This window comes from Pseudophryne corroboree, chromosome 1 (assembly GCF_028390025.1).
Source record: "Pseudophryne corroboree isolate aPseCor3 chromosome 1, aPseCor3.hap2, whole genome shotgun sequence".
Lineage (NCBI taxonomy): Eukaryota > Metazoa > Chordata > Amphibia > Anura > Myobatrachidae > Pseudophryne > Pseudophryne corroboree.
In genome coordinates, this window is record NC_086444.1 from 1248216980 (window position 1) to 1248236628 (window position 19649).

At 52.8% G+C, this 19649-nt stretch overlaps 1 protein-coding gene across 1 annotated transcript in view; it reads left to right on the forward strand.

Moving 5' to 3' along the window:
• The window catches only part of LOC135053269 (aspartate and glycine-rich protein-like), a 50518-nt gene that overhangs the window by 19055 nt on the left and 11814 nt on the right, over positions 1–19649 (forward strand). The window contains exons 4-5 of the mRNA XM_063957467.1: positions 5184–5279; positions 18419–18514. Coding sequence (XP_063813537.1) covers positions 5184–5279; positions 18419–18514 — 192 coding nt within the window. The remainder of the gene's footprint in view (positions 1–5183; positions 5280–18418; positions 18515–19649) is intronic.

Consider the following 19649-nt stretch of genomic DNA (forward strand, 5'->3'; position numbering starts at 1 on the left):
TACAAACTGTGACTTCATGTACGACCACACTTTGACTTCATGTACTACCACACTGTGACTTCATGTTCTCTCACACTGTGACTTCATGTACTCCCACACTGTGACTTCATATACTCGCAGACTGTGACTTCATGTACTCCCACACTGTGACTTCATGAACTCGCATACTGTGACTTCATGTACTCCCGCACTGTGACTTCATGTACCCCAACACTGTGACTTCATATACTCTCAGACTGTGACTTCATGTAATCCCACACTGTGACTTCATGTACTCACATACTGTGACTTCATGTACTCGCAGACTGTGACTTCATGTACTACCACACTGTGACTTCATGGACTCGCAGACTGTGACTTCATGTACTCCCGCACTGTGACTTCCTGTACTCGCATACTGTGACTTCATGTACTCGCAGACTGTGACTTCATGTACTACCACACTGTGACTTCATGGACTCGCAGACTGTGATTTCTTGTACTCGCAGACTGTGACTTCATGTACTCCCGCACTGTGACTTCATGTACTCCCGCACTGTGACTTCATGTACTTGCAGACTGTGACTTCGTGTACTCGCAGACTGTGACTTCATGTACTCTCACACTGTGACTTCATGTACTCCTTCACTGTGACTTCATGTACTCATAGACTGTGACTTCTTGTACACCCACATTGTGACTTCATGTACTCCCACACTGTGACTTCATGTACTCCCGCACTGTGACTTCATGTACTTGCAGACTGTGACTTCGTGTACTCGCAGACTGTGACTTCATGTACTCTCACACTGTGACTTCATGTACTCATAGACTGTGACTTCATGTACTCATAGACTGTGACTTCTTGTACACCCACATTGTGACTTCATGTACTCCAACACTGTGACTTCATGTACTCGCATAATGTGAATTTGTGTACTCGCAGACTTTGACTTCATGTTCTCTCACACTGTGACTTCATGTACTCGCATACTGTGACTTCTTGTACTCCCACACTGTGACTTCATGTACTCCCACACTGTGACTTTATGAACTCGCATACTGTCACTTCATGTACTCCCACACTGTGACTTCATGTACTCGCAGACTGTGACTTCATGTACTCCTGCACTGTGACTTCATGTACTCACAGACTGTGACTACATGTACTCCTGCACTGTGACTTCTTGTACTCGCAGACTGTGACTTCATGTACTCGCAAACTGTGACTTCATGTACTCCCGCAATGTGACTACATGTTCTCGCAGACTGTGACTTCATGTACTCGCAGACGGTGACTTCATGTAGTTACGCACTGTGACTTCATGAACTCGCAGACTGTGACTTCATGAACTCCCGCACTGTGCCTTCATGTACTTGCACACTGTGACTTCATGTACTCGCAGACTGTGACTTCATGTACTTCCGCACTGTGACTTTCTGTACTCGTACACTTTGACTTCATGTACACCCAAACTGTGACTTCATGTACTCACAGAATGTGACTTCATGTACTCCCGCACTGTGACTTCATGTACTCCCACACTGTGACTTCATGTACTCCCACACTGTGACTTCATGTACTCCCACACTGTGACTTCATTTACTCCCTCACTGTGACTTCATGTACTCCCACACTGTGACTTCATGTACTCCCACACTGTGACTTCATTTACTCCCTCACTGTGACTTCATGTACTCCCACACTGTGACTTCATGTACTCCCACACTGTGACTTCATGTACTCCCACACTGTGACTTCATGTACTCCCACACTGTGACTTCATGAACTCGCACACTGTGACTTCATGTACTCCCACACTGTGACTTCATGTACTCCCACACTGTGACTTCATGTACTCCCACACTGTGACTTCATGTACTTGCAGAATGTGACTTCATGTACTCGCAGACTGTGACTTCATGTACTCCGGCACTGTGACTTCATGTACTCCCACACTGTGACTTCATGTACTCCCACACTGTGACTTCATGAACTCGCACACTGTGACTTCATGTACTTGCAGAATGTGACCTCATGTACTTGCAGACTGTGACTTCATGTACTCCGGCACTGTGACTTCATGTACTCCCACACTGTGACTTCATGTACTTGCAGACTGTGACTTCTTGTACTCCCGCACTGTGACTTCATGTACTCCCACACTGTAACTTCATGTACTCGCAGACTGTGACTTCATGAACTCGCACACTGTGACTTCATGTACTTGCAGAATGTGACTTCATGTACTCGCAGACTGTGACTTCATGTACTCCGGCACTGTGACTTCATGTACTCCCACACTGTGACTTCATGTACTCCCACACTGTGACTTCACGTACTCTCGCACTGTGACTTCATGTACTCGCAGACTGTGACTTCATGAACTCGCACACTGTAACTTCATGTACTCGCAGACTGTGACTTCATGTACTCCGGCACTGTGACTTCATGTACTCCCACACTGTGACTTCATGTACTCCCACACTGTGACTTCATGTACTCCCAGACTGTGACTTCATGTACTCCCACACTGTGACTTCATGTACTCCCACACTGTGACTTCATGTACTCCCACACTGTGACTTCATGTACTCCCACACTGTGACTTCATGTACTCCCAGATTATGACTTCATGTACTCCCACACTGTGACTTCATGTACTCGCAGACTGTGACTTCATGTACTCCCACACTGTGACTTCATGTACTCCGGCACTGTGACTTCATGTACTCCCACACTGTGACTTCATGTACTCCCACACTGTGACTTCATGTACTCCCAGACTGTGACTTCATGTACTCCCACACTGTGACTTCATGTACTCCCACACTGTGACTTCATGTACTCCCACACTGTGACTTCATGTACTCCCACACTGTGACTTCATGTACTCGCAGACTGTTACTTCATGTACTCCCACACTGTGACTTCATGTACTCCCACACTGTGACTTCATGTACTCCCACACTGTGACTTCATGTACTCCCACACTGTGACTTCATGTACTTCCGCACTGTGACTTCATGTACTCCCGCACTGTTACTTCATGTACTTGCAGAATGTGACTTCATGTACTCCCACACTGTGACTTCATGTACTCCCGCACTGTGACTTCATGTACTCCCACACTGTGACTTCATATACTCGCACACTGTGACTACATGTACTCCCGCACTGTGACTTCATGTACTCGCAGACTGTGACTTCATGTACTCCCGCACTGTGACTTCATGTACTCCCGCACTGTTACTTCATGTACTTGCAGAATGTGACTTCATGTACTCCCACACTGTGACTTCATGTACTTGCAGACTGTGACTTTGTGTACTCGCAGACGGAGAGAGTATTGACTGCATAGGAGAGAAAAGAGTTAAACATCTGGGGAGGGGTGGACCTAGCTGTGAGGAAAGTACAGCCTTCTTTAGGGGGAGGGCTTGATATATATAGGGAAGGTGAAGCCATCTTAAGTCTCTTGGTGATTTGGTTTAGGTAAGTGCTGCAGTGCCAGCAAATCTTTCTATTGGGTGACTCTTGCTGTTCACTGGTGTATAGTGTGCCCTGTCTTTGGTACTCTCCTCTCCAGTATCCCCTTGTTATTTAATTCAGATAGGCTTCTGTGGCTCATGCACTAAGCACCTGGACTGCAGTGCACACAGTCACAGGATCAAGTCACACCACAGCCTACAGTTATTCAGCCACCTTTATTCACTTAACCCTCCCGGTATTTGTGTCTGCGGGCATGTCCGCTCGCCCCCAGCGCGTGCTAAGGGCCCCGGCTCGTTACCGTGGGTCGGACGGCAGAGCGGGCCCTGAGGCGGCGGTGGGCGGCGTGAGGGACGGGGCTCCGTCCCCTAGGGCCTCATCAAATGCGGCCGCAGGCAGCGCTGGCGGGGCCCGGGCGGACTCGCCGCCGGGTGCCGAGTCGGGCACTCCGGCCAGACGGGGGCGGCGTGGGGGACCAGGGGTCCCTGCAGGCCGCTCGAGCATCGGCGGGCGGCGGCCGTCCCCGCCGGGAGCTGATGAGCCCGGGATCATGGCGGGCGCCCGCGGGCACGCGCGTACGCGCCGCGGGGGCGCCCAAGAGCGGCAGACACTGTCTCTCCTTCCTCGCCGCGGTCGGCCGTTCGGGCCGGGCGGGGGGAGAGGACGTTGGAGGGAGCTGGCGGTCGCCGCGCGGGGACTATTCAGGAGCCTCGCGTGGCGGCCGGGGAAGAGGAGCAGTCCGGGAGGCCGTTGGCGGGAGGACGTGGGACGCGCGCTCGAGGTGCGCGCGCGCCCACGCTCGCTCCGGACGCCGCAGGCCGCGCACGTGCGCGCGCAGCGGCGCCAGCTTCACTCAGGTCACCCTCTTCTTCTCCCCAGCTGCCGGAGTTCGGCAGGGGGAGAGGCCATATTAGGGGGGTGCAGCGGATGCCTCGGGGAGGCAGCGCTGGGCACATGGACAGGGCATTAAGTGATGGGGGCACAGCAAGACCGGCAAGGGGTGGCCGCCAGCAGCATGCGGGTGTACTCTCCGCTGGTCAGGTGACACGCGGGGGAGCTCGCGCGGGGGGGCAGCAGGTGCCTGTGACCGTCGCAGGACGCAGCGGGTCCCGCGGCAGGAGGGTTGATAGGGAATGGGTCAGCGGCCGCAGGGCCGCGGCCCGGGCCGCTGCGCACGACAGCGGGTCCTCCCCGGGACCGGGGGATTCTTCTGCTTCCCTGGATAGGGAAGGGGAAGGATCGGAGAGGGAGAGCGGCTGGGCCGGCCGGGGGGCTCTTGCCTTCGGGTTGGAGCATGAGGGGCAGGGTCCCCTGGGCGCGTCGGGCGGTCGGTGGGCGCGGGCTCGCGCTCAATCATGGACCGGTCGTCCTTCGGGCGGCGTCTCCGGGGGTCGCGCCGCATGGGATCCTCCTGGGGCCATGGCGTCGGCACTGGCCACGGTGGTGGAGGCTCTTGGGCCATTAGCTGCAGTGGCCTCCCCTAGGGCGACGGCGGATTTCGGCCAGGCTACGGGACGCAGGCGGTCAGGCAATGGCAGGGCATCAGCGGCGCAGCGAGTGGCACGAGCCTGACGAGAGCTGGGGGCTGCCGCGGCGGAGCTGGAGCTAGGATCAGACCGTGAGAGGCAGGGGAACACGGTCACTGCGCATTCCACACGGGGTGCCCGGCGTGCGCCGCATGCGCGGGCCGGGCCCTCTTTTGTTTTGTCTTCCACAGAGGACCAAGGTGAAAGGGATTCGGCAGACTTCGCGGATGACGACGATTGGAATGAAGACGACGAACAATCCGGGTCGGAGAGGTCGTCGGCATCCGGTGAGTTGGTACAGTCTATTTCAATTTCCACCGCAAGCTCGAGTTCGCGTAGCTCTTCGTCCTCCTCCTCATCCTCCTCATTGGCGTCGCAAGCGTCCGACGCTGATAGTGCTGCTAGGGCAAGGAAGGAGGCCGAGAAACTTGCCAAAAGGGCAGCAAAACAGCAGAAAAGGCGTAAGCGGCGCAGGCGAATTAGTGAAGAGGAGCGTAGGGCAAAGAAGAGGCGAGACCTGCCGGGGGTAGTGCGCTGCGAGTACACCGCAGTTATGCGGGGGCTGCGAGACAGCTGCCGCAAAAAGATACGTAAGGGTGACTTTGTGGACTTATTCGGTTTGACTAAGGCCATGAAGAAGGATTACAAAGCGGCGGCCGCTACGAAGGGCATGGGGGCGGAAGCTTTCAGGTCGTTTGATAACTGGCTGGCCGGATTTTGGGTGTTTGCGGCTTGCTATTTGGAGGATAGGCCGGAAGAACACATGAATATCATCCGGTACCTTCATCTCGTGCACGACATGCAGCGCACATCCTCGGGCTCGGAATGGCGGCGATATGACCAAGAGTTTCGGGAGAAGCAGGACGGGTTACGGGTCATGGACTTTGGGTTCAAAGACGTGGAGGTCTGGCTCAAAGTGACCCGGGCATCCCAGCGGGAGGAAGAGACCCAGAAGCAGGGAACGGGTGGGCGCCGCGGGGGGTCGTCAGCGCAGGGAACGGGCGCGGACGGGGGATTTACCAAGACAGGCGGGTTGGCCGTTCGCCTCGGCGGGCGGTCTGCCCCTCGGGGGAAATGTTTCGCTTTTAACAGCGGAACATGTTCATTTGGCAAACAGTGTCGTTTTCGCCACTCTTGCCAGCAGTGCGGTGGAACCCACCCAGCCTCCTCTTGCTTCAAAGGGGGACGACAAGGCAATCGGGGGAAACAACCCTACCCTAAGCAGGCCGCGAGCGGGACCGCTCAGCAGAGCACCAACGCCAGTTAAGTTGGAAACTATGGGTAAATGGTTGGGTCTGTATCCTAATAAAAGGGATGCAAAGTTTTTGTTAGACGGTTTTAAGTTCGGTTTTCGCTTGCCTGTTGCAAGCGAAGTGTCAGTGCGCGCGCACAGGAACCTTCAGTCCGCCCGAGCCTTGCCGACTGTGCTGCGGGAGAAAGTGGATAAGGAGGTCAGGTTGGGCAGGATGGAGGGGCCGTTTAAGTCACCCCCGGTGGATGACTTGGTCATCTCCCCGGTCGGGGTAGTTCCAAAGAAGACTCCGGGCGCTTTTCGGCTCATTCAGCATCTTTCTTACCCGCCAGGGGCATCGGTCAACGACGCAATACCACCGGCTCATTGCTCGGTGGTGTATCAGTCATTTGACGAGGCGCTGGAGATGGTCCGCAGCTACGGGAGCGGGGCCCTCATGGCTAAGATTGATGTTGAGTCAGCCTTTAGATTAATGCCATTGCAGATGGACTCATTTCGCTTTATGGGTTTTCGGATTGGGGCGGAGTATTTCATCGACAAATGTCTGCCGATGGGATGTTCCGTTTCATGCTCGTTTTTCGAGCGCTTTAGCACTTTTCTTCATTGGTGCGTGGAGTCTGCGTCTGGCGGTCACGGGATTGCACATTACCTCGATGATTTCCTGTGTGCGGGGCCGGCTACTGACACAAGATGTGGCGACTTGCTGTTTAGCACACGAGCCCTTTTTTACCACTTCGGTGTCCCGGTAGCCAGGGATAAAACGGAGGGTCCGGCTTCCTGTCTATCATTTTTGGGGATTGAAATTGACACCGTGGCGGGAGAGTGTCGACTGCCCCAAGACAAAGTGTCAAAGCTCCGCGAAACTATTTGCCGTTTCAGCGGCTCGCGTAAAGTCACGCTGCGGCAGGCGCAGTCCTTGCTGGGCATGCTGAATTTTGCTTGTCGGGTGATACCGATGGGCAGGGTTTTCTGCCGGAAGCTCGAAAGGGCAACAGCGGGGTGTGCCAGGCCGCATCATTTCATTCGATTGTCCTCGGAATTAAAAAGGGATTTGGCCGTCTGGGCTTCGTTCCTGGAGGATTTCAACGGGGTGAGCATATGGCAAGCGCCAGCCGTGGACAGCGAGAGTTTGCAGCTTTTTACTGATGCTGCAGGTGCCTCTGGATTCGGTTGTTTTCTGGAGGGATCGTGGTGCGCGGCATCTTGGCCGGCAAACTGGCATAGCGAGGGTCTTACAAGAGATCTGGTGCTGCTGGAGCTTTTTCCCATTATGGTAGCGTTGGAAGTTTGGGGCGATCGGTTAGCTAACCGCAGCATAGTGTTCAGGTGCGATAATCTGGGCGTGGTACATGCGATTAATAACCAGAGGGCGAAATCGCTAGTGGTACTGCGGGTACTTGGGCAATTGCTTTTGACATGCTTGCGTAGGAACCTATGGTTCCGAGCGCAGCACGTGCCCGGTTTGGAAAACGGAATCGCAGACGCGTTGTCGCGTGGACAGTGGGAGAGATTTTGGGATTTGGCACCTGAGGCCGAAGAGCAAGGTTTTCACTGTCCTGGTTATGTTTGGCAGGTGATCGGGCCGGACTGGAGGGTCTAGCGTTGCGGTCAATCGCGCCGGCCACGCTCAAGGTGTACGGACAAGCTTGGAGTGAATGGGAGGAGTTTGTCCAGGGGCGTCAGCATCAAGGTAAGAGCAGGCATCGGCTGATGCTTTCTTTTATGTGGGAGCTGTACGTCTCCGGTAGGTCACGAGCAGTGGTTTCGCGGTATTTGGCAGGCATATCGTTTTTCTGCAAGCTGCGAGGCGTCCCTGACGTAACAAAAAGCGAGGTTCTGCGGAAGGCAATGAAAGGGTGGGCGCGAGTCGCGCCGTCGCCACCGGATAGGAGGCGGCCCATCGATGCGGCGTTGTTGCCGGCCGTCATCGAGGCAGTAGGGCGAGTCGCGTCGTCCAGGTTTGAGACGCTTTTGTTTAGTTTGGCGTTCTCTATGGCTTACTACGGGGCCTTTCGAGTTTCTGAGTTGGTAGCGCCTTCCAAGAGAGCAGATTCGCGCATGCTGGTCGGAGACGCAGTAGTGGGTGAGAGGTCCTTGCTGTGCAGGTTGCGACGCTCCAAGACGGATCAAGTGGGGAGAGGACGCTGGGTTACAATGGTTCCAGCGCTGGAGGAGAGCGTTTGCCCGGTGGGGCTGGCAAGGCAATACGTGGTGGTGCGACCCGTTAAGGAGGGGTCATGGCTATTGCATTATGATGGGCTGCCAGTCACGAAATACCAGTTTCGATGGATGCTGAGTCGCTGTTTGGCGGGCTTGGGCCTCCCACCCACTGCTTTCGGTACCCATTCCTTTCGCATAGGCGCAGCGACGTCGGCTGCTGCGGCGGGTTGCTCCAGAACTGAAATCCAAGCGGTGGGGCGATGGAAGTCGTCAAGTTACAGACGATATATTCGCCCCGTCACTTGAGAGGTCGGTTTGCGCTTGGTGCTTTGTTTAAATTTGCAATGTATTATGTTGTTCCAGTTCTGTGATTTTATGGTGTTGTGCGTCTGTTGGTGTTCCCCCTTTTTTATCCTACTCAGGGATTAGCTACTCGCCGTTGCTGGCATGAGTCGGCAGCGGGGGTCTGGAGTTATTTGCGATTTTTTGCCTGACTTGACGGACTGAATTCTAATCTACAATTCGGCTAATTTGGTCTAATCAGAGTCCCTCAGCAGGTCTTTACGTTTCACCTCCAGCTGAGTTATTACATGTGTTTCCCATTTTATACCCCCCCCCCCCTGTTTTTTTATTTTGTTTGTTTTATTTGATCTTTCCCCTTTGTGTCTTTAATTGCGCTTTTAAATTGGCTACGAAACATGGTGCAGTCGGCTAGGCCGTGACTGCTACAATAGCGAGATCTAAAGTTTTCTTTTTTGGCAGATCCTTCAGTATAAACAATTAATAAGCCTCTTAGTAATCAATTCTGCCCCTCTTTTTCCCTTCAGGATGGTTTGACGACAATTTGACCATTTGGGTGGTTGGCCACTCTTACATTTATTGGGCGGCCAGGTTTGTGGCCTCGGAAGGGTCTCAGGCATTGCTTGGAGTACAGGGTGTCAGATGGCTTGGCTGGCGAGGAATGATGTGGGGTGAGCTGAGGAGTAGGTTAGTGAGTCAGGCCAGCAAGCATGGAGTCCCTAAGGTGTTGGTTGTCCATCTAGGTGGCAACGACTTGGGGAAGAGGACATCCTTGGATCTGCGGTGGGCCATGATACAGGATCTGGCAAGGGTGACCGCGGCATGGACCAATTGTGTGTTGGTTTTTTCCATGATGGTGCCAAGATTGTGTTGGAGGGGTATGGCGGATGGTCGCCAGATTGATGAGGCCCGGAAAAAGGTGAACGGAGCGGTGGCAAAGTGGGTGCTGTCCCACGGTGGGAGGGTGGTTCGCCACCCGAGGATACGGTTCAGAGACAGCCACCTTTTCCGGCGCGATGGAGTACATCTATCCAATGAGGGGATGATGTTTTTTCTGGAGGATCTAGGTTTCGCTTTGCAGGAGTTAGGGTAGGTTTATGGTGGCGGTGCGAAAGACTGTTGGGGATGAGTCTTTCGCTGTTGGCGGAAAAGAACGGCAGTTTGGTATTGTAGGGAAAACTGTAGTGTTTTACAGTTTGTTGTGGTTTAGGTGCACTCACCTCCATCGACTTATGGCCGCTTGACCACCCGTCCGGGAAGGCAGCGGCAGGGCACCCAGGAGCGGTGGGTAGTCACTGTGGGGGTTGAGTTGTCACCTATTACCGGTTTATGGTAAGTTTTTAGTAAATTTATAGGGTTAAGTTATTTAAGGTTAATTTAGATTAATTGAGCCGTTCTTTTGGGCCGCCACCATATGCCAGCTGGAGCGGCATATTAAATTAATCTCTTTATTTACAGGTTTCCTAATGGTTAGGGACAAATAAATAGCTAGCAATTTTCTGCCAAAATTCAAGTCTCAGTGTCGTTATTTCTGGTTCTTGGTTATGAATGCTTTACTTTCAAAGAAAGGGGTCCACCAAATATCACTAAGATGTTTATGTGTCTTCATGTACTCTCACACTGTGACTTCATGTACTTCCTCACTGTGACTTCATGTACTCGCAGACTGTGACTTCTTGTACTCCCACATTGTGACTTCATGTACTCCAACACTGTGACTTCATGTACTCGCATACTGTGACTTTGTGTACTCGCAGACTTTGACTTCATGTACTCCCAAACTGTGACTTCATGTACTCCCATACTGTCACTGCATGTACGCCCACACTGTGACTTCATGTACTCGCAGACTGTGACTTCATGTACTCCCGACTGTGACTTCATGTACTCGCAAACTGTGATTTCATGTACTCGCAGACTGTGACTTCATGTACTCGCAAACTGTGACTTCATGTGCTCCCGCACTGTGACTTCATGTACTCTCACACTGTGACTTCATGTACTCCCATACTGTCACTGCATGTACGCCCACACTGTGACTTCATGTACTCGCAGACTGTGACTTCATGTACTCCCGACTGTGACTTCATGTACTCGCAAACTGTGATTTCATGTACTCGCAGACTGTGACTTCATGTACTCGCAAACTGTGACTTCATGTGCTCCCGCACTGTGACTTCATGTACTCCCACACTGTGACTTCATGTACTCCCACACTGTGACTTCATGTACTCCCACACTGTGACTTCATGTACTCGCAGACTGTGACTTCATGAACTCGCAGACTGTGACTTCATGTACTCCCGCACTGTGACTTAATGTACTCCCTCACTGTGACTTCATGTACTCGCAGACTGTGAATTCTTGTACTTTCTCATTGTGACTTCATGTACTCCAACACTGTGACTTCATGTACTCGCATACTGTGACTTTGTGTACTCGCAGACTTTGAATTCATGTTCTCTCACACTGTGACTTCATGTTCTCCCTCACTGTGACTTAATGTACTTGCAGACTGTGACTTCGTGTACTCTCACACTGTGACTTCATGTACTACGTCACTGTGACTTCATGTACTCGCAGACTGTGACTTCTTGTACTCCCACATTGTGACTTCATGTACTCCAACACTGTGACTTCATGTACTCGCATACTGTGACTTTGTGTACTCGCAGACTTTGACTTCATGTTCTCTCACACTGTGACTTCATGTACTCCCATACTGTGACTTCATAAACTCGCATACTGTGACTTCATGTACTCCCACACTGTGACTTCATGTACTCCCACACTGTGACTTCATGAACTCGCATACTGTCACTTCATGTACTCCCGACTGTGACTTCATGTACTCACAGACTGTGACTACATGTACTCCCACACTGTGACTTCATGTACTTGCAGACTGTGTCTTCATGTACTCTCACACTGTGTCTTCATGTACTCTCACACTGTGACTTCATGTACTACGTCACTGTGACTTCATGTACTCGCAGACTGTGACTTCTTGTACCCCCACATTGTGACTTCATGTACTATCACACTGTGACTTCATGTAATTGCATACTGTGACTTTGTGTACTCGCAGACTTTTACTTCATGTTCTCTCACACTGTGACTTTATGTACTCCCACACTGTGACTTCATATACTCGCAGACTGTGACTACATGTACTCCCACACTGTGACTTCATATACTCGCAGACTGTGACTTCATGTACTCCCACACTGTGACTTCATGAACTCGCATACTGTGACTTCATGTACTCCCGCATACTGTGACTTCATGTACTCCCACAATGTGACTTCATATACTCGCAGACTGTGACTTCATGTAATCCCACACTATAACTTCATATACTTGCAGACTGTGACTTCATGTACTCCCGCTCTGTGAGTTCATGGACTCCCATGGACTTCTTGTACTCACACACTGTGACTTCATATACTCGCAGACTGTGACTTCATGCACTCAAACACTTTGACTTCATGTACTCCCACACTGTTACTTCATGTACTCGAAGACTGTGACTTCATGTACTCCCACATTTTGACTTCATGTACTACCACACTGTGACTTCATGTACTCGCAGACAGTGACTTCATGTACTCGCAGACTGTGATTTCTTGTACTTGCAGACTGTCACTTCATGTACTCCCACACTGCGACTTCATGTACTTACAAACTGTGACTTCATGTACGACCACACTTTGACTTCATGTACTACCACACTGTGACTTCATGTTCTCTCACACTGTGACTTCATGTACTCCCACACTGTGACTTCATATACTCGCATACTGTGACTTCATGTACTCCCGCACTGTGACTTCATGTACCCCAACACTGTGACTTCATATACTCTCAGACTGTGACTTCATGTAATCCCACACTGTGACTTCATGTACTCACGTACTGTGACTTCATGTACTCGCAGACTGTGACTTCATGTACTACCACACTGTGACTTCATGGACTCGCAGACTGTGACTTCATGTACTCCCGCACTGTGACTTCCTGTACTCGCATACTGTGACTTCATGTACTCGCAGACTGTGACTTCATGTACTACCACACTGTGACTTCATGGACTCGCAGACTGTGATTTCTTGTACTCGCAGACTGTGACTTCATGTACTCCCGCACTGTGACTTCATGTACTCCCGCACTGTGACTTCATGTACTTGCAGACTGTGACTTCGTGTACTCGCAGACTGTGACTTCATGTACTCTCACACTGTGACTTCATGTACTCCTTCACTGTGACTTCATGTACTCATAGACTGTGACTTCTTGTACACCCACATTGTGACTTCATGTACTCCCACACTGTGACTTCATGTACTCCCGCACTGTGACTTCATGTACTTGCAGACTGTGACTTCGTGTACTCGCAGACTGTGACTTCATGTACTCTCACACTGTGACTTCATGTACTCATAGACTGTGACTTCATGTACTCATAGACTGTGACTTCTTGTACACCCACATTGTGACTTCATGTACTCCAACACTGTGACTTCATGTACTCGCATAATGTGAATTTGTGTACTCGCAGACTTTGACTTCATGTTCTCTCACACTGTGACTTCATGTACTCGCATACTGTGACTTCTTGTACTCCCACACTGTGACTTCATGTACTCCCACACTGTGACTTTATGAACTCGCATACTGTCACTTCATGTACTCCCACACTGTGACTTCATGTACTCGCAGACTGTGACTTCATGTACTCCTGCACTGTGACTTCATGTACTCACAGACTGTGACTACATGTACTCCTGCACTGTGACTTCTTGTACTCGCAAACTGTGACTTCATGTACTCCCGCAATGTGACTACATGTTCTCGCAGACTGTGACTTCATGTACTCGCAGACGGTGACTTCATGTACTTCCGCACTGTGACTTTCTGTACTCGTACACTTTGACTTCATGTACACCCAAACTGTGACTTCATGTACTCACAGAATGTGACTTCATGTACTCCCGCACTGTGACTTCATGTACTCCCACACTGTGACTTCATGTACTCCCACACTGTGACTTCATGTACTCCCACACTGTGACTTCATTTACTCCCTCACTGTGACTTCATGTACTCCCACACTGTGACTTCATGTACTCCCACACTGTGACTTCATTTACTCCCTCACTGTGACTTCATGTACTCCCACACTGTGACTTCATGTACTCCCACACTGTGACTTCATGTACTCCCGCACTGTGACTTCATGTACTCCCACACTGTGACTTCATGTACTCCCACACTGTGACTTCATGTACTTGCAGAATGTGACTTCATGTACTCGCAGACTGTGACTTCATGTACTCCGGCACTGTGACTTCATGTACTCCCACACTGTGACTTCATGTACTCCCACACTGTGACTTCATGTACTCCCACACTGTGACTTCATGTACTCCCACACTGTGACTTCATGTACTCCCACACTGTGACTTCATTTACTCCCTCACTGTGACTTCATGTACTCCCACACTGTGACTTCATGTACTCCCACACTGTGACTTCATGTACTCCCGCACTGTGACTTCATGTACTCCCACACTGTGACTTCATGTACTCCCACACTGTGACTTCATGTACTCCCACACTGTGACTTCATGTACTCCCACACTGTGACTTCATTTACTCCCTCACTGTGACTTCATGTACTCCCACACTGTGACTTCATGTACTCCCACACTGTGACTTCATTTACTCCCTCACTGTGACTTCATGTACTCCCACACTGTGACTTCATGTACTCCCACACTGTGACTTCATGTACTCCCGCACTGTGACTTCATGTACTCCCACACTGTGACTTCATGTACTCCCACACTGTGACTTCATGTACTCCCACACTGTGACTTCATGTACTCCCACACTGTGACTTCATGTACTCCCACACTGTGACTTCATGAACTCGCACACTGTGACTTCATGTACTCCCACACTGTGACTTCATGTACTCCCACACTGTGACTTCATGTACTCCCACACTGTGACTTCATGTACTTGCAGAATGTGACTTCATGTACTCGCAGACTGTGACTTCATGTACTCCGGCACTGTGACTTCATGTACTCCCACACTGTGACTTCATGTACTCCCACACTGTGACTTCATGTACTCCCACACTGTGACTTCATGTACTCCCACACTGTGACTTCATGTACTCCCACACTGTGACTTCATGTACTCCCACACTGTGACTTCATGTACTCCCACACTGTGACTTCATGAACTCGCACACTGTGACTTCATGTACTCCCACACTGTGACTTCATGTACTCCCACACTGTGACTTCATGTACTCCCACACTGTGACTTCATGTACTTGCAGAATGTGACTTCATGTACTCGCAGACTGTGACTTCATGTACTCCGGCACTGTGACTTCATGTACTCCCACACTGTGACTTCATGTACTCCCACACTGTGACTTCATGAACTCGCACACTGTGACTTCATGTACTTGCAGAATGTGACCTCATGTACTTGCAGACTGTGACTTCATGTACTCCGGCACTGTGACTTCATGTACTCCCACACTGTGACTTCATGTACTTGCAGACTGTGACTTCTTGTACTCCCGCACTGTGACTTCATGTACTCCCACACTGTAACTTCATGTACTCGCAGACTGTGACTTCATGAACTCGCACACTGTGACTTCATGTACTCCCACACTGTGACTTCACGTACTCTCGCACTGTGACTTCATGTACTCGCAGACTGTGACTTCATGAACTCGCACACTGTAACTTCATGTACTCGCAGACTGTGACTTCATGTACTCCGGCACTGTGACTTCATGTACTCCCACACTGTGACTTCATGTACTCCCACACTGTGACTTCATGTACTCCCAGACTGTGACTTCATGTACTCCCACACTGTGACTTCATGTACTCCCACACTGTGACTTCATGTACTCCCACACTGTGACTTCATGTACTCCCACACTGTGACTTCATGTACTCCCAGACTATGACTTCATGTACTCCCACACTGTGACTTCATGTACTCGCAGACTGTGACTTCATGTACTCCCACACTGTGACTTCATGTACTCCGGCACTGTGACTTCATGTACTCCCACACTGTGACTTCATGTACTCCCACACTGTGACTTCATGTACTCCCAGACTGTGACTTCATGTACTCCCACACTGTGACTTCATGTACTCCCACACTGTGACTTCATGTACTCCCACACTGTGACTTCATGTACTCCCACACTGTGACTTCATGTACTCGCAGACTGTTACTTCATGTACTCCCACACTGTGACTTCATGTACTCCCACACTGTGACTTCATGTACTCCCACACTGTGACTTCATGTACTCCCACACTGTGACTTCATGTACTTCCGCACTGTGACTTCATGTACTCCCGCACTGTTACTTCATGTACTTGCAGAATGTGACTTCATGTACTCCCACACTGTGACTTCATGTACTCCCGCACTGTGACTTCATGTACTCCCACACTGTGACTTCATGTACTCCCACACTGTGACTTCATGTACTTCCGCACTGTGACTTCATGTACTCCCGCACTGTTACTTCATGTACTTGCAGAATGTGACTTCATGTACTCCCACACTGTGACTTCATGTACTCCCACACTGTGACTTCATATACTCGCACACTGTGACTACATGTACTCCCGCACTGTGACTTCATGTACTCGCAGACTGTGACTTCATGTACTCCCGCACTGTGACTTCATGTACTCCCGCACTGTTACTTCATGTACTTGCAGAATGTGACTTCATGTACTCCCACACTGTGACTTCATGTACTTGCAGACTGTGACTTTGTGTACTCGCAGACGGAGAGAGTATTGACTGCATAGGAGAGAAAAGAGTTAAACATCTGGGGAGGGGTGGACCTAGCTGTGAGGAAAGTACAGCCTTCTTTAGGGGGAGGGCTTGATATATATAGGGAAGGTGAAGCCATCTTAAGTCTCTTGGTGATTTGGTTTAGGTAAGTGCTGCAGTGCCAGCAAATCTTTCTATTGGGTGACTCTTGCTGTTCACTGGTGTATAGTGTGCCCTGTCTTTGGTACTCTCCTCTCCAGTATCCCCTTGTTATTTAATTCAGATAGGCTTCTGTGGCTCATGCACTAAGCACCTGGAGTCACAGTGCACACAGTCACAGGATCAAGTCACACCACAGCCTACAGTTATTCAGCCACCTTTATTCACTTAACCCTCCCGGTATTTGTGTCTGCGGGCATGTCCGCTCGCCCCCAGCGCGTGCTAAGGGCCCCGGCTCGTTACCGTGGGTCGGACGGCAGAGCGGGCCCTGAGGCGGCGGTGGGCGGCGTGAGGGACGGGGCTCCGTCCCCTAGGGCCTCATCAAATGCGGCCGCAGGCAGCGCTGGCGGGGCCCGGGCGGACTCGCCGCCGGGTGCCGAGTCGGGCACTCCGGCCAGACGGGGGCGGCGTGGGGGACCAGGGGTCCCTGCAGGCCGCTCGAGCATCGGCGGGCGGCGGCCGTCCCCGCCGGGAGCTGATGAGCCCGGGATCATGGCGGGCGCCCGCGGGCACGCGCGTACGCGCCGCGGGGGCGCCCAAGAGCGGCAGACACTGTCTCTCCTTCCTCGCCGCGGTCGGCCGTTCGGGCCGGGCGGGGGGAGAGGACGTTGGAGGGAGCTGGCGGTCGCCGCGCGGGGACTATTCAGGAGCCTCGCGTGGCGGCCGGGGAAGAGGAGCAGTCCGGGAGGCCGTTGGCGGGAGGACGTGGGACGCGCGCTCGAGGTGCGCGCGCGCCCACGCTCGCTCCGGACGCCGCTGGCCGCGCACGTGCGCGCGCAGCGGCGCCAGCTTCACTCAGGTCACCCTCTTCTTCTCCCCAGCTGCCGGAGTTCGGCAGGGGGAGAGGCCATATTAGGGGGGTGCAGCGGATGCCTCGGGGAGGCAGCGCTGGGCACATGGACAGGGCATTAAGTGATGGGGGCACAGCAAGACCGGCAAGGGGTGGCCGCCAGCAGCATGCGGGTGTACTCTCCGCTGGTCAGGTGACACGCGGGGGAGCTCGCGCGGGGGGGCAGCAGGTCCCTGTGACCGTCGCAGGACGCAGTGGGTCCCGCGGCAGGAGGGTTGATAGGGAATGGGTCAGCGGCCGCAGGGCCGTGGCCCGGGCCGCTGCGCACGACAGCGGGTCCTCCCCGGGACCGGGGGATTCTTCTGCTTCCCTGGATAGGGAAGGGGAAGGATCGGAGAGGGAGAGCGGCTGGGCCGGCCGGGGGGCTCTTGCCTTCGGGTTGGAGCATGAGGGGCAGGGTCCCCTGGGCGCGTCGGGCGGTCGGTGGGCGCGGGCTCGCGCTCAATCATGGACCGGTCGTCCTTCGGGCGGCGTCTCCGGGGGTCGCGCCGCATGGGATCCTCCTGGGGCCATGGCGTCGGCACTGGCCACGGTGGTGGAGGCTCTTGGGCCATTAGCTGCAGTGGCCTCCCCTAGGGCGACGGCGGATTTCGGCCAGGCTACGGGACGCAGGCGGTCAGGCAATGGCAGGGCATCAGCGGCGCAGCGAGTGGCACGAGCCTGACGAGAGCTGGGGGCTGCCGCGGCGGAGCTGGAGCTAGGATCAGACCGTGAGAGGCAGGGGAACACGGTCACTGCGCATTCCACACGGGGTGCCCGGCGTGCGCCGCATGCGCGGGCCGGGCCCTCTTTTGTTTTGTCTTCCACAGAGGACCAAGGTGAAAGGGATTCGGCAGACTTCGCGGATGACGACGATTGGAATGAAGACGACGAACAATCCGGGTCGGAGAGGTCGTCGGCATCCGGTGAGTTGGTACAGTCTATTTCAATTTCCACCGCAAGCTCGAGTTCGCGTAGCTCTTCGTCCTCCTCCTCATCCTCCTCATTGGCGTCGCAAGCGTCCGACGCTGATAGTGCTGCTAGGGCAAGGAAGGAGGCCGAGAAACTTGCCAAAAGGGCAGCAAAACAGCAGAAAAGGCGTAAGCGGCGCAGGCGAATTAGTGAAGAGGAGCGTAGGGCAAAGAAGAGGCGAGACCTGCCGGGGGTAGTGCGCTGCGAGTACACCGCAGTTATGCGGGGGCTGCGAGACAGCTGCCGCAAAAAGATACGTAAGGGTGACTTTGTGGACTTATTCGGTTTGACTAAGGCCATGAAGAAGGATTACAAAGCGGCGGCCGCTACGAAGGGCATGGGGGCGGAAGCTTTCAGGTCGTTTGATAACTGGCTGGCCGGATTTTGGGTGTTTGCGGCTTGCTATTTGGAGGATAGGCCGGAAGAACACATGAATATCATCCGGTACCTTCATCTCGTGCACGACATGCAGCGCACATCCTCGGGCTCGGAATGGCGGCGATATGACCAAGAGTTTCGGGAGAAGCAGGACGGGTTACGGGTCATGGACTTTGGGTTCAAAGACGTGGAGGTCTGGCTCAAAGTGACCCGGGCATCCCAGCGGGAGGAAGAGACCCAGAAGCAGGGAACGGGTGGGCGCCGCGGGGGGTCGTCAGCGCAGGGAACGGGCGCGGACGGGGGATTTACCAAGACAGGCGGGTTGGCCGTTCGCCTCGGCGGGCGGTCTGCCCCTCGGGGGAAATGTTTCGCTTTTAACAGCGGAACATGTTCATTTGGCAAACAGTGTCGTTTTCGCCACTCTTGCCAGCAGTGCGGTGGAACCCACCCAGCCTCCTCTTGCTTCAAAGGGGGACGACAAGGCAATCGGGGGAAACAACCCTACCCTAAGCAGGCCGCGAGCGGGACCGCTCAGCAGAGCACCAACGCCAGTTAAGTTGGAAACTATGGGTAAATGGTTGGGTCTGTATCCTAATAAAAGGGATGCAAAGTTTTTGTTAGACGGTTTTAAGTTCGGTTTTCGCTTGCCTGTTGCAAGCGAAGTGTCAGTGCGCGCGCACAGGAACCTTCAGTCCGCCCGAGCCTTGCCGT